Source organism: Amblyraja radiata, chromosome 22 (genome assembly GCF_010909765.2).
Source record: "Amblyraja radiata isolate CabotCenter1 chromosome 22, sAmbRad1.1.pri, whole genome shotgun sequence".
NCBI classification, from domain to species: Eukaryota; Metazoa; Chordata; class Chondrichthyes; order Rajiformes; family Rajidae; genus Amblyraja; species Amblyraja radiata.
The window spans coordinates 23,432,639-23,447,351 of record NC_045977.1 but is presented as its reverse complement, the minus strand read 5'-3'; the positions used below and the strand labels follow the sequence as shown (position 1 = coordinate 23,447,351).

Below are 14,713 nucleotides of genomic sequence, written 5' to 3'. Positions count from 1 at the left end.
ATTCGATCCAAAGACAAAAAAATCAAAAACACAATGTGAAGAGAGAGCAGCGGCAGCTAAACCGCGCCAGCGTACACTCTCCCTTCCGACAGCCATCTTGGACACAAACTAAAATAATCACTTACACACAAAAATCATCCCCCCACAATGGATACCACTGTGGGGGAAGGCACAATGTCCAGTCCCCATCCCCAGTTCTCCCAAAGTCAGGCCTATTGAAGCCTCCACTATTGCCTCTACGGAGGCCCGATGTTCCTGGCCGTTCTCGCCGGGTGGTGTTGCCCCGGCGTCGGGAGAGTCCTCTCAGCGGCTGGGCCACCTGGAACGGCCGCTTCCTTACCGGAGACCGCGGCTTCTGAAGCCGACAAGGCCGCGCCGGTTTGACTGTATTCATGTATGGTATGATCTGCCTGGTTAGCACACAAAACGGGAGCACAGTGTTGCAATGGGTGGAGCCCTGAACTTGAGTGCTACCATTGTGGAGTTTGCATGTTCTCCCTGTGACCATGTGGGATTCTTCCAAATGCTCTGGTTTTCCTTCCACATCACAAAGACGTGCGGGTTTGTAATGTTAATTGGCTTCTGTAAATTGGCTCTAGTGTGCAGGGAGTGGATACGAAAGTGGGATAACAGAACTAATGTGAACGGATGGTCGATGGTCGATGTGGACTCGATAATTCCATGCTGTATCTCTAAACTCTAACAAGCAATTTTTCATTTACAATAATAAACCAATCCCAATTTTCCTGTCTTCCTGTATCACATTTTTAAAAAAGGTAGCTGAAAGTGTTTTTCCCTCGTGCATAATGATTATTGTGCTCTGCTGGTAGTTTACAGAACATAGAGGAATCACTGTTCATTTATTCCATCATTTAGGCATCTCTGTGGTTGTAAATGAATTGGTGTCAGTGCCCTGACCTGAAATCTCTCTGTTCTGCAGGGAAGCAAAGCCTCACAGCAACGCTAAGAACTTGGCAGAGCACATCCCTAGTTTTGAGAGCATCACATCGGTGAAGTGCAGCTTCAATGGTAATAACGTCAGCATTCTTATCAAAAACGTAAGTCTGGTTGGAAATATGCTTGTTGTAAACAGACCTGTCTATTTAGTTGGGCAAGACCCTTCTCTACTGTGGCACTGCCACAAACTTTGAGGTGCAGGGTTTATTTCCATCATTTATTTGTGTAAGGAGTGTGATTACACAATCGTGCACTCATTGGGTATTTTTAAAGTGCAGATTGACAGATTCTTGATTAGGGTATGGGTATCAAAGTTATGGGGAGATGGCAGGAGAATGGGGTTGAGAGGAAAAGATAGATCAGCCATGCTTGAATGGCAGAGTAGACTCAATGAGCCAATTGGCCTAAGTCTGCTCCTAAATCACATGAACTGACCAGGAATCATTGCTTGTGGCAGAGGTAGTAGATCTGGCTGAGGTACTGCTAGTCCATCCTCTCCCTGGGAATACAAGTTCACTGAATTAGTCTAGAAGAGATGACCGTTTACACAGACCGTTGAACATACTGCCAAGGGTAGTGGTGGAGGCAAATACAAAAAGGCTTTTGGAAAGGCACATGGATATGCAGGGAGTGGAGGGCTATGAATCACATGCAGGCAGAGGAGATTAGTTTAGCTCGACATGGACACTGCGCACTAGTTGGGCCCGTTCCTGTGCTATACTGTTCTGCGTTCTAACAACCACATTTCTAAGTAAAGACTAATCAATCTCCACTGCGTTGTTGCAGTAACAAGAGAATCAGAGACATTATAAATAAAACGAGGTGCTGTGGTCTCTCCTGGTTGTTTACTGCGCTCTGAAGAAGAGAATTACCATCTTTCTTTTACTAATACTGGCTCATTATTGAGATGTAGAATGCTTGCTTCCTTTGCTGAATTCACTCGCATTTCAGAGAGTTTCTGAATATCTGAAATGTTTTGATTGATTTCTGAGAGATAAGGTTTCATATAAATGCATTTCATATAAATGCAAGTTTATTCTCTTTTGTGCTGTGATTCAGGAATTTTTTCCAGGTACATTCTTTATAATATGTCCTTTGTTAGAGTGTTTTTACTAAAGTAAAGGTTTCACTGATTCATAGTGATGGAGGGAAATATTGCAAGCTCATGGAAAAACAGATGTGATTTTAAAGTGAGGACACTACCATAGAGAGGAATGTAATGAGTATTATTGGTCTGTGATGTGGGAGTCATGAGTGACTGGCTCCAGTGGAAAGAATGAGAACTCATTGCATCCACATGGTGGCAGAAGGTGTATTGGTTTCAGCCATAGATCCGACCCGGTCTGGTGTGTGAAGCTTTCTAACAGCAGGAATTAACCCATTCCTCAAGGGAACTGCAGCAAAGATAAGAAATGGGCTACTTTCTAGGGCATTGTAGTTAGCTCTATGACCACTGTCAGTGTGAAGGTTGTGCATTCTCCCAATGACCAGAAGACCAAGCACTCGCATTCCAACCAGGCCCTGGTTATCGGTTAATTGATAACTTTAAGTTAGCCACCTTAATAATTTAATGTAGGTGATTGGCAGAATTAGAGGGAAGTTGATTCAGTTTGTGGGAGAATAGTTGCAGGGAATATGGTTTAGGTCTATTATTGACACATGTCCCAACGTACATTGAGAAGTGGGGAATAGGATTAATAGGAATGTTCTGAGGGCTGGTATGGACTCGATGGACCTAATGGTCCCTCTTGCAATTGTAAGGAAGTATAATCTGAAAAGGGTGCATTCTGTTATCAATAACATGATGTGGGGCTAAATTACAATAATTGCTGGAAGGAACCATCTAAGATGTTCCTTTGATGAAGCTAGAGTGGGTGCAGAAAAAATTCCCAAGGATATTGCTGGGACTGGTGGGTTTGGTGACCAGATAAGCTGGGAATGTTTGCCCTGGAACCAAGGAGGCTGAGGGGGTGACCATTCAGAAGTTTATAAAATCATGAGGGACATGTACGTTGGATGGTTAAAGCTTTTTGAATAAGTGCAGCATATTCCCACTGATTTCTGAAATTCCTGGCACTGCTCAAAATGGAGGAGCATTTTGGATGAGACTGAGAACCTGTAGTCCATGCATCGGAGACGCATACAAACCTAGCTTAACCAGTGGATGGAGCACACCATCGCAAATTACCCGTTTCCCCATCCCATCCATGCATCTCCCACCTGTGGGAGATAAAAACAAAATGCTGGGGTAACTCAGCGGGCCAGGCAGCATCTCTGGAGAAAAGGAATAGGTGCCGTTTCAGGTTGAGATTCAGGTTCAGGTTCAGCTTCTTCAGTCAGTGGAGAGGGAAACTAGAGATATAAAAAGGTACAAAGAACAAATTAATGATAGGTATGCAAAAGGACAAGGGTTACGAAGTGATTGGAGGAATAGCACCTCAGTTTGCTTGGGCAGCCTACAACCTAGTGGTATGAATATTCATTTATCTAACTTCAAGTAACCCTTGCATTCCCTCTCTCTCGATTCCTCCCCACACTAGTCGTCCTACTAGTTTTTGTCCTGCTTAGTTTCACTGTTTGTATTCACTCTATCACCATCTCCACAGCCAACAATGGACCATTGTAGGCTCCACCTTTCCTTGATCATTGTTGCTGGCTTTGATTTATCCTTCTGCATACCTTTCATTCATTTGTTCTTTGTACCCTTTCATATCTCTAGTTTCCCTCTCCCGTGACTCTGTCTGTAGAAGGGGCTCGATCCGAAAGGTCACCTATTCCTTATCTCCAGAGAAGCTGCCTGACCCGCTGAGTTATTCCAGCAGTTTGTGTCTATCTTTGGCGCAAACCAGCTTCAGCAGTTCCTTCCTACACTACTTGTGGGAGAGTCTACGGTTCACATGTTGGCCTCGTGAGTCACTTATGAACCTGAGTAGACTGTGGCAGCAAGACTTCCTTGATCCAGAGGAACGAAGGATGTGTTGAGTTCTGAAAATACCACTGATCGATCCGATTATTGTCATCCACATGAGTGGCAGTTATTGCTCCGTCCTGTTACCTTCCCAATGTATTTTATCTATCAATGTGAGCTACCATTAAAGCTCAAGTACCACCTACTCCCATCAGGCAGATGGTGACATAACCAATACGATATTTTAATTCAGATGCAAGACATTTTTGGCTAAATATTTTTCATTTGGAAATAGCCACCATGTTTACGATTGGATTTTGCCTTGATCTGCAGTAATTGGGATACTGTTGAATTGTATTGATATTCCCCACAGACAAGCGGCAGCCCAGATTCCAAGGTCTTTTTCTATGATGTGGAGACGGACACTATAAATTACTTTGACTTTGAAATTGGCAAAGCAAGCAGTGAAAACTGTTCCGTGTTTCACTTGGAAGAGAATGAAGTGGAAAAGTAAGTAAGTTTGGGTTTGATGCTGAGTGAGAGAAAAATCACTTCACTTGATGTTGAAAACTTAAAAGTACACACACACACACACATGATATGTTAGTGGCATTCCTTATATTGAATCATGTCTCTGAGCTATGTGCAGACAGAGGTGAGAATTGGTGCCAAACAGGATACGTAAGAAAGAGGAACACGGGTTTTTGGGAGACTCCTTAAAGCTGATGAGATCGAGGGATTTATGTAAGTGAGGTCACTGTTTAAAGAAAGAGCTGCTGCTTGGGGCACAGAGGGAGTGAGAAGTGAAGGCAGGTTACCTGTTTAATACCACAGGTGAATCCTGAGCATGAGACCGGTAGTGCACTACCAGTCCTTTCCACCCTGCCAGTCCTTGTATATTATTGCAGCAAGTACAAATTCATCTATGGCCAAAAGCACTTCATTCGTGTTACAAGATTTTGTGTGGTATTTTTATGTTTAACTCTACAGAGGACGTTCTGAGATGCGAGAGCTGATGGGACGATACCCAGTCAGTCATTTCTGGGACCAGAATGAACCAAAACTGTTTGTGTGCGAGGCAGCTGTGGCTGCCTCAAAGACACGGCAGTCGAACGTTACTGCCGGCTCGGAGAGCATCTCCACAGAGTACAAGGTGGGTATTCTATCACAAACCTAACACCACAAGATTCTAGGGAAGATACTGTGCCTTGGTATTTCTAACTTAAGGCTCCATGAACAATCACAAGGCACATTTGTATGAATAACTTTATGTTTGTCTCTAAATATCTTGCTTTTTTGCTCATTGTTGCTTACCCAACAATGCCTCATCATTGTTTGCAGCTGATCTCTGTGTTGCATTTTATTAAATGGTTTCCCCTTGCACCCTTTGATTGTGGCAGGTGGATGTTATGGTGGCATCGTTCTTCAGTACACAGGAACATGGCCTCTTGCTGCAAGACAGCTTCCCCAAGATAGAATCCCATGAGGCCCTGCTGGGCTTGGAGGTCCCTTATTATTATTTTTCGAAGAAGGTAAAGAGAATGTCTAATCCTAACACAATACACCTGATAATTTGTATGATGCTTCCCCCTCTCAAAAATGTTCAGATGTTTATTGACGTATTTCTAATTGGGACTGAGGATGACTTCAACTCTGGTTTTGTGTGTTGAGGTTCTAATGAGACCAATGTGTCAACTGCTCGCTCTTGAACATATGAGGAAGGTGGCGGAAGATGGATCGGGTGGATAGCTTGTGTAGGGTCTGCTTCTTCTGCCGCATACCCGGGTCTCCTCTGCTCCTGATGCACGATCTCAAGGTTCCCGACACCATTCCAAATGCTGCTCCATCAATTGGAACAGTAATGAGCCAGAGATTCCCAAGAGTCATTGGGCATGTTGCATTTCTTCAAGCTGGCTTTGAGCACATACTTGAATCTTTTCTGATATTCTCCTGATTTAAAAAAAAAATGTCCCGTACTGTGAACTTACTGTTACATGAAGGAGTTACCACTTGTATTATGTGGTGTAGATGATCCCTACAACTTGGTGGTAATGTTTCAGTCCAAAGTTATATATTGTGAGGTGTTTAAAGTTCATTTTCTTTCTCCCTTTCTAATCCGTGCCAGGTTACCTCTGGAATGTTTAATGGGATTGTGCAGTACCTGTGTTGCACCTTTTGTTGGGAGAGTGCGTGGGAATAATTCTTTACAGTGTGACAGATGAAAATTGAAATCCAAGTGGCTCATTTTAGTGTTGATTTTGTTCCATGTTTTGTGATTGCAAGTTGTTTTATTGAAATGCAACTTTGTATAAGTAACACAAACTATCCACCTGCCCCATCTGCCACCGCCTTCCTCAGATGTTTAAGACTTTTCAGTTCACTAGAACCTGAGAACTCACAATACCAGAGTTAAAGCCAGTCGTCCTCAGTCCTGTGAGTTTGCCTATGAAGAAGCCAATTTAATAAACTCAGACTGAAATACATCACGATCCTGTGATTAGAGCCAGTGTGTGTTGCAATACATACTCAATGTTGACGAGTCAACTGGCAATGATCACACATTGGCATATGGCTTTTAAAAGAATGCTGCTGCTGTGTGATCTTGAGGAGATATGGAAGGGATGTTAAAAAATGAAGCAAATTACCTGATTGTGCTCTCTCACCTCATGTACATTTTCTTCATTTAATCCCAGTCAGGAGAGACTGGGAATGACGCAGAATCGATGTCTGGAACTCCTTCGGTTCCACAAGTAGTGGCCAGGCGACCCCTGCGAGACTTTGTTGGGCTGGAGGATTGTGACAAGACGACGCGCGATGCTATGCTGAACTTCAGCTTGTATTTAACCATAGGGGACATGGACGAGGCTTTCAAATCTATCAAACTCATCAAGAGGTAAGAGGTCATTCGTTTTGTTCCTTTATGGGCCTGTCCCACTTAGGCGAGTTTTAGGCGGCTGCAGGAGACTATGCGGTCGCCACATGGTCGCCACATGTTCACGGGTGGTTACCGGGTAGTCGCCACATGGTCGCCACATGTTCACGGGTGGTTACTGGGTAGTCGCCACATGGTAGCCACATGTTCACGGGTGGTTACTGGGTAGTCGCCACATGGTCGCCACATGTTCACGGGTGGTTACTGGGTAGTCGCCTTCATGGTCGTGCGGAGTTCCCGCATTCTGGGAACTAGTCGCGGCCTCATTATGGTCGCCGTGAATTTTTCAGCATGTTGAAAAATTAGCGGCAACTGGAATGAAGCCGCCATGGAGAGCAGCGAGAATTCTCGTGCTGTAGATGGGTCGCCAGGGAGGTCCTAATGGGTTGCCAGGAGGTCAAAGCTTCTTGGAGCTTCTTGTAGGTTGTAGACTGGTGAATTTCATTGGCTCATTGGGGGAAAAAAAGGTAAGCAATAGTTTTCAGAACCAAGGATAACCGACTGAATTTTTAATGTTCAATGTTAAATGTCCACCGAGCTTCACAGCCATGTATCTCTGGCTTCTTAAAAGTTGTCCCCCCCCCCTTGATGTTTCTCTGTTGCACACGATCGGTGAAAATTGTTCAATCAAGAGGGCTCCGGCGCGGTAACGAGAATTCACTTTAGTTGCTTCTAATCCTTTGTGGCAATGGACGGACTGAGTAACTATAGCTCAGTCAGCTTAATGTCAGTAGTGGACAATTGTAAAGTTCTGAAGGATACTTTAAGCAGCTGTTTAATCAAATACTCTGTATGGTTCTATTAAAGAGTTGGGGTTTGTTTCTGCCTGACTTAATTTTTTGAGTAGATAACAAAAGAAGTCATTGAGGATTTTTATTTGAGGTGATCTGTGTCGATTTTAGCCACATGTGTGATAAATGTCCACGTTGCTGATTTAAAAAAGGAAAGCAGTTCAGTAAATAAAAATGTTAAAAAAACTGCATGGGACCTGCATACTGGGTTAGGCCGCTACCTACATCCTCGCTATCCTCATACTCGCTGCACCGCTAGGACACCAGGCATTAAAGTTACATATGTGAGAAGACGAGATGCAAATCTCCTTAGCTCATGGTCAGACTTGATATTTGCAGGGAGTTGAGAGTTGATGGATGCAAGATGCTGCCGGCTCTCTGCGTGCTGTTGCAGAAGAGGGTCTACTATTATTCACTGTAATCATTCCACTCTTTTACTTGTGTGCGATTGTACTCTTGTGGGATGATTGGACTGGGTAGCACACAAGTTTTCAGTCTCACTACACATGGCAATAATAATAAATTGAACTAAACTATGAAATATGAAATAAAAACAGAAGATGCTGGAATCCCTCAGGAGGCCAGCATCTGGAAAGAGAAAAGGTGTTTTCGCATTTCAGGTCTGAGATCCACTTGGACCTGAAAAGTTAACTGTTTCTCTTCACAGCGGTTGCTTGATCTGAGGAGTTTTCTCAGCATTTTTGAGTCAAATTATTATCCTATTCGCAAATACAACAAGGTAGTTACAATCGAAGGTTTGCTTTTATGGAAAAGTCCAAATAAATGTGGATTAGAAAGTAGTTTGAGTAGAAGAGAGCAGAAGGTAATGGTTGATAATAATTATAATGAAAGGGAGATTTAAACAGTATACCAATGCATAAACTCTCCCATTCACTAAAACCCACAGTTTTTTCCACTGAGACCGAGGTTAAAAAGGTGGTGAATACCTAAATTGGACCAAGTTTGATCACGAAAAAGAATGCATTAGACTGAAGGAAGAACTAGTGTCAGGACAACAACCCAGCTAGATGAAAGTGTTGGATGTTGATCTAAGAAAGTTAGGGGATGAACACAAGCTGTGCTCATTAATGCTGAAGAGATGGTCAACAGTTTCAAATTCCTTGACTTCCATATTGCCAGCAGCCCAACCTAGCCTGGTCCCTTCATGCTGCTGAAGAAAATGCATCAGCCTATTTACTTTCTTGGGTGCCTCAGAAGATTCAGCATAGCCATGAGGATTCTTTTAAAATTCTACAGATGTGTGACAGAAAATACTCTGATAGGCTGCATCTCAGTCTGGTATGGCAACTGCTTTTTTCTTAACTGCCTGAACCTGCACAGTGTGGTGAACACAGCCCAGTCCATCACAGGCACATTGCTTCCTTCCATCCAGAAATCTCTACAGTGCATTGCATCAGGAAAATTGAATGTGTTGTCCAGGATGCCTGCCACCCTGGCCATTCCCTTTTCTCTCTTCGGCCTTCTGGAAGAAGATACAGGCACTTGAATGTCCGGGTGTCACGACTTAAGAGCAGCTTCTTCACTGCCATCCGACTCTTGAACCAATCACTTATTTCACACCTGTTTTCCAGAGGCTGCTGCATACCCTTATTCTTAACGTTACCTCATTCGATTATTCCGTCATTGCACTTGTGCTTTTCTTAGCACCACTTCAGATAGCTCTGCTCTTCAATCCTTGCACCATTCTGCTATTTTGCATTTGTATTTATTGTGGAACACCTACGTCAGGCTGTTGCTCATCAACTACAGCTCGGCATTCGACACTAACCTACACCATCAGATCAGATGGTGCATGTTCAGTACATCTAGTCTTTTGGAAGCATGATGTTATCCTCATTTCAGATAGGCAATAATTGTCAAAATTAAATAACACTCTCCAAACCCCCTTGAGCATTCTTCATGAACCGCTGCACTAACTGAAGGTCAATTTGGCTGGTTTCTCTAGGTCTTTGTGCTATATCAAAATGGTCACGTTATTCAGAATATTTAACACCTATAGTGAAACTGGAGAACATATTGGAATAAATACAAACTTAAAATAACTTTATTGTAAGTGTTTTATTTTTGGAAATGCAAGGGTTTTAAATTAGCTGCACAAGAGAAGTGTGTGCTGTAGCACAGAGACAGGTGTGTTTTGCTGTCTGAAATACTTCAGTAACCAACTAGCCTATACCAGAATTATTTGGGACCCATCTTAAAGAACAAAAAATAACTCGCCACGTAAACTTGTGAAGTTATACTCGGTAATACTTACATTTTGTATCGCACAATAATACCATTTATCCAATGCATGCTATTGAACTAATAATAGATTTAAGTTGATTTCCAAGAGTCCATTTAGCCCTTGCTCAAACCATTCAGCAAAATTGGGGCAATGTATTTAGGTCTTGGTTAGCAAAGCAGAACAATAAAAGCAACTTCTGTGCTGGAGGCACCAGGTGTTGTTGGATTATATTCCAGCTGATGAAACAGAGTAAATTAGTGTGCAAAACTCTGTGCACGGAAGTATTTATTTCATTGCTCCAAGTGCAACTGACGCGATTGGACTTGTTACAAGGAAGAAGTGAGCTGGAAGACTATCTGGTTACAAGCTATATAATAGCACGTCCACAGGTCAGCGGCCCGCATCTGCACTCCAATAGTGGATGAAGGTCTGTCATGGGAGATTTGCATCACAGTTCTATCAGCAAGCACTGCTGTGCTGCAGGAGTACTGGATTTTTAACTATACATCCATTCCCTCCACAGATGCTGCCTGACCTGCTCCTTACTCCAGCACTTTGTGTTTTCTCAAATTTCTAGCATCTGACATTCCTTGTATCTCCAGAACTAAAACCATCATTCTGTTTCCTGTAAAGATAGTGTGGGCTAAACAAGAAAAGTAATAATTGTAATTCATTATCACTTTTTATACCAATGAAATATCTCAGCAGGCTTCAGACTGATGGTTTTAGTTCTGGAGATACAAGGAATGTCAGATGCTGGAAATTGGAGAAAACACAAAGTGCTGGAGTAAGGAGCAGGTCAGGCAGCATCTGTGGAGGGAATGGATGTTTGGGTCGGGGTCCTTCTTCAGACTCCAGATAATTTCTATCTTCAGATAGTTTCTGTCACTGGAATAGAACTGGGCATTGTCCTGGTAGCAATGTGTGCTGGTGCCTATCCAAGATAAATCTTGAATAATGTATGTGCCATCTACTGGTTATTTGAAGTTTTTTTTACAATGAAAAAAGTCACAAAGTTGAATTTTAATGTGACAAAAATTAAGTGTTACCAACGTTGCCAATAAAATATTCAGATTACAACAGGACATTTGAAATCAATTTAGAATATTCTAGTTAATCCTTGCCAGTTTTTATGCACTTGAAAATGGACCAGGTGTGGCTGAGCAGTGAACAGACATGCTTTGTTGCCTATACATGGAGCTTGCAGAACAGCTACATGGTCTAGCACTGTGTTAAACAGCCGGTTGAAGTTTGACATGCCAGTCTACTTGTGCTCATGCCAATCTAGAGGGTGGTGAGTGAGAAAGACTGCCACCTATGGCCCGCCAGGTGCCTCCCATCCAGTGGTCCTGGGCTTGGACCTGGGCTCTGTGCATCCGCACACTTTGTGCTATCACCTACATCTATGGGACAATGGAGGTAGCTGTGGCAGTCAGACACCTGGGAGATAAAGGGATTTAAAATCACCGCACGCAAGCTGCGTGACCTGTCTGTGTTATGTCGATAATGTATTGAGTATCATATTCAGACCAACACAATGGTGGGAATCTCGTGCTGCTCTGTATGAAGCAAAGATCCTTATCAGGCAGAGATATTACTGGTCTCTTGTTGCTGGGTGAGAGCCAAGGAAAAAGGCCTGGGCTAACAGTAATCATCAACGTCACTCTCCTCCTCCTTGAGAATATCCAGAAAACCTCAGGCTCAGTCACTGATCACATCTCCTGGCCCGATGCCACTGCATAGCTCAGCCCAGTGACATGCTACTGTAGAGGTACGCCTGGACGTGGCACTCCTCCTGAGACGTAGGAGATGCAGCAAGCATCCAGCAGGCACTTGTAGAGACAACTGGCGAGTGTGCTCCAATGTAGTGCAGATGCACTGATTACATGGCAGTGTTATGTTAAACGCCAACCCAAGTGTGGCAGAACTAACTGCAGTGGTGACTGAGCTTTCAACCTAGATTTGGCCCATTTATTGCAATACTGTACGATTTAAATACACTTTGAAAAACTACTGTAAATTTTGTAAAACAGCCTTAACAAGAGACGCCTTCACTTTAACCTCATCCAATGGTGTGTGCATGCTCCTGCCTTAAAGTACAATGATAATTACAGGCTGCCCATTCTGGTTGTCATGTTATAAAAATCCTACCTTTTGTGGTAAAGATAACCAATGATCACACTCAGCAGGTCAGGCAGTGTCTGTAGCAAACGAGGCAGAGTTGATGCGGCAGAGCTGATGAACACTCTTTAATTTGGCACATCAACCCTATTTCCCTTTCTACAGAATCTTCCTGGTCTACTGCGTGTCTGTTACATATTCTGTTCTTATTTTAAGATTTGTAGTTCTTTGAATTTCGGCTCTTCATATGTAAGCTTTCCTGATATAATGGTATCGGTCCTGTTGTATACTGAGGTTCCCAGTTTAAGAAACGTAGGAAAAGCCACTCTCTTCTCTTCGGTCTATTATTACATAAAATGTGTATCGCGTGTTATCTAATTAGACGCTTTAAATTAAAGTCTAGTTTATTGAGTACTATTCCTATAAATATTTGGCAATCAGGACACCTCTGAATCCACAATAAAGTACAGATACTCGTGAGCAGATGCTTGTACAGGGTGAATATATTTACTAAAGGGAGAGCAGTAAGATTCATTCAGCTTCAAAGTATTCCTTGGCCCAGTGTCCCAGCCACGAACAGACAAGATCCTATATCTATTGTGGTCATCTTAGCAGTGCACCAGATACTGTCTGAAGATGAGAACCTTGTTGGGAATTGGATCACAGGAAATGCCTTTAGCCCTGTGAAAGATTGGTTTCCTTCAGTTGCTGAGTTTGTCCTCCCATCGGTTTATGCCGCTTTCCTGTTCTGTTGTAGTATATTGAATCCATGGTTTACATTGCTCTCTGAAAAATGTGTTGGGGATCGCAAGTCAGAACTGTTAGTTTCGGATTAAAGCATTTCTTTCTCCTTCTCCCTCTATGTGCCCACTCGCCCAACCTTGCAGACACAGGCTGTTAAGCAGAAATGTGGTTATTTCATGAGTAAGCTGAGACCTGGCAATTCTCCAACGTGTGCAAATTGTTGCGCACCGCCCTCTGCGTTTGTTCAGCACGGCGACTCCACGTAGTCGTTTTCGAAGCGTGGGCGGGAGCGGCGGATAACAATAACGCGGGGTGTCATGCAGTCCTCCCGCCGGTGTAGGATATTCCAGATTAGTATAGCTGCTGCAAGTGTGGATGAGAGACAGGCACTGATGTCCAGGTAGCAGGACCACGAGAGGTGAGTGTAGGGGCCAATGCGGTAGAACGTCACCAGTCCAATCACCAACACAAAACCTAATGGTTGCAAGGAAAAGTATCAATGAGAGGATGGATCAAAGGCAGACATACCAACAAACACTTTCAAAGGTCAAGGACCAGGTCAGTTTATCAAGCTTCCGCAGTAATAGTCTGCTGCCTGCTCTAAACCCTTTCCTCATCCTTTATCCCATGATACTTTATATATTATTCCCCCTTCAATGTTTGCTGTAACACACAGCTTGCCTGTGTAGTGGAGGGAGAGGGTAGCACAAACCTTACCCTGCTCCAGTTCTGGTGATAATCCTTGTCCTGCCATTGCAGACGGGGTTAATGTGAAATACCCACTCCACTCTTTGCTGTCTGTTCTTGGCTCTCCCAGCCTACATAAACATCTGATGCCCTTTACTCATCTGCCCCTTCATGTGCTGGGAGGGCTGTTATTGTTGCACTCCTCTTTAGTGTTTCTCAGTCAAACAGTTATTCATCAGGAGATGGCAGGAAATCAGTGCTGGCGATTTCATTGTGGAGCCCAAAATAAAAGGATCCAGTTGAGAAGTCATTTCCCTTCACAGGCCCTTTGTGTGAACTGCAGCTACGAGAAGCACGTGACACACATTCCCAGATCCTTGCTCCACTCGTTGGTCAGACTACAAGTATCTCCCCAACCTGTTACTAGGCCCCTGACCGGTCCTCTCATCGGCTAGAGTGCAGTCCTGAACTCTCAACGACCTCATTTGAGAACTTTGAATTATATTTAATCAGACTTAAGGAGCTGTCTCACTTGGGCGACCTAATTGTCAAGTTTAGAAGGGTTTGAAAAAATGACATTGTGAAGACTATGTTGAAGACCTCCTTCGACTATGTTGAAGACCAGCTTCGACTAGCTACGACTAACTTTGGGAAAATTGGACACCGAATAGTGGAGAGTGAAGACGATCTCTCTTCGACTATGATGAAGACTATCTACGACTACCTTCGACTACCCTCGATTACCTACGATTAACATGCCGATCTACTACGACTAAACCTACGGGTAAAAAAAGTATTGATTTATTTTTTTCCATGGCGACCTTTTTTTATTCGCGGGCAATTTTTAACATATTGAAATAAACGCCGCAACCTAGCTGAGGCTTCGAGTATGTGGAGACCACTCTCGAGCATGAAGGAGAGTTACGAAGACCTCCTACGACCTCGTGTCGACTATGCTGCGAGTATGAGTCGAGGGCAAACTCGCCAGAACTCGCGGATTAGGATGCCCAAGTGGGACAGGCCCTTTAATGAGACTTTTTCTTGCACTAAATGTTGTACCCTTTATCTGTTCACTGTGGACGGCTTGATTGTAATATTGTGTAGTCTTTTCATTGACTGGATAGCACACTAACAAAATATGTTCACTGTACCTTGGTACAGGTGACAATAAACTAAACTAAACAAAAACTAAATCTGAAGACAATGCACAACTTTTGGTGACAACAGATGCGAAAGGACAATCCATTGCAGCGCTCTCAGTGACAAGGGACGGATAGATCATTTATGCCATGGTATCCACTTCAGTACCAAACTCTGGTACTGTGTGG

General features: G+C 43.3%; 2 protein-coding genes across 5 annotated transcripts in view; one reads left to right on the top strand and one right to left on the bottom strand.

Moving 5' to 3' along the window:
• Positions 1-14,713, top strand: part of ift140 (intraflagellar transport 140) — a 77,114-nt gene that overhangs the window by 18,363 nt on the left and 44,038 nt on the right. For all 3 annotated transcript variants that reach the window (XM_033040691.1, XM_033040693.1, XM_033040692.1), the window contains exons 14-18: positions 941-1,058; positions 4,239-4,375; positions 4,856-5,018; positions 5,266-5,397; positions 6,559-6,758. In XM_033040691.1, coding sequence (XP_032896582.1) covers positions 941-1,058; positions 4,239-4,375; positions 4,856-5,018; positions 5,266-5,397; positions 6,559-6,758 — 750 coding nt within the window. The remainder of the gene's footprint in view (positions 1-940; positions 1,059-4,238; positions 4,376-4,855; positions 5,019-5,265; positions 5,398-6,558; positions 6,759-14,713) is intronic.
• The window catches only part of tmem204 (transmembrane protein 204), a 30,131-nt gene continuing 25,070 nt past the window's right edge, over positions 9,653-14,713 (bottom strand). For both annotated transcript variants that reach the window (XM_033040695.1, XM_033040696.1), the window contains exon 4: positions 9,653-13,172. In XM_033040695.1, the coding sequence (XP_032896586.1) occupies positions 12,943-13,172 (230 nt within the window). In that variant the 3' untranslated portion in view covers positions 9,653-12,942. The remainder of the gene's footprint in view (positions 13,173-14,713) is intronic.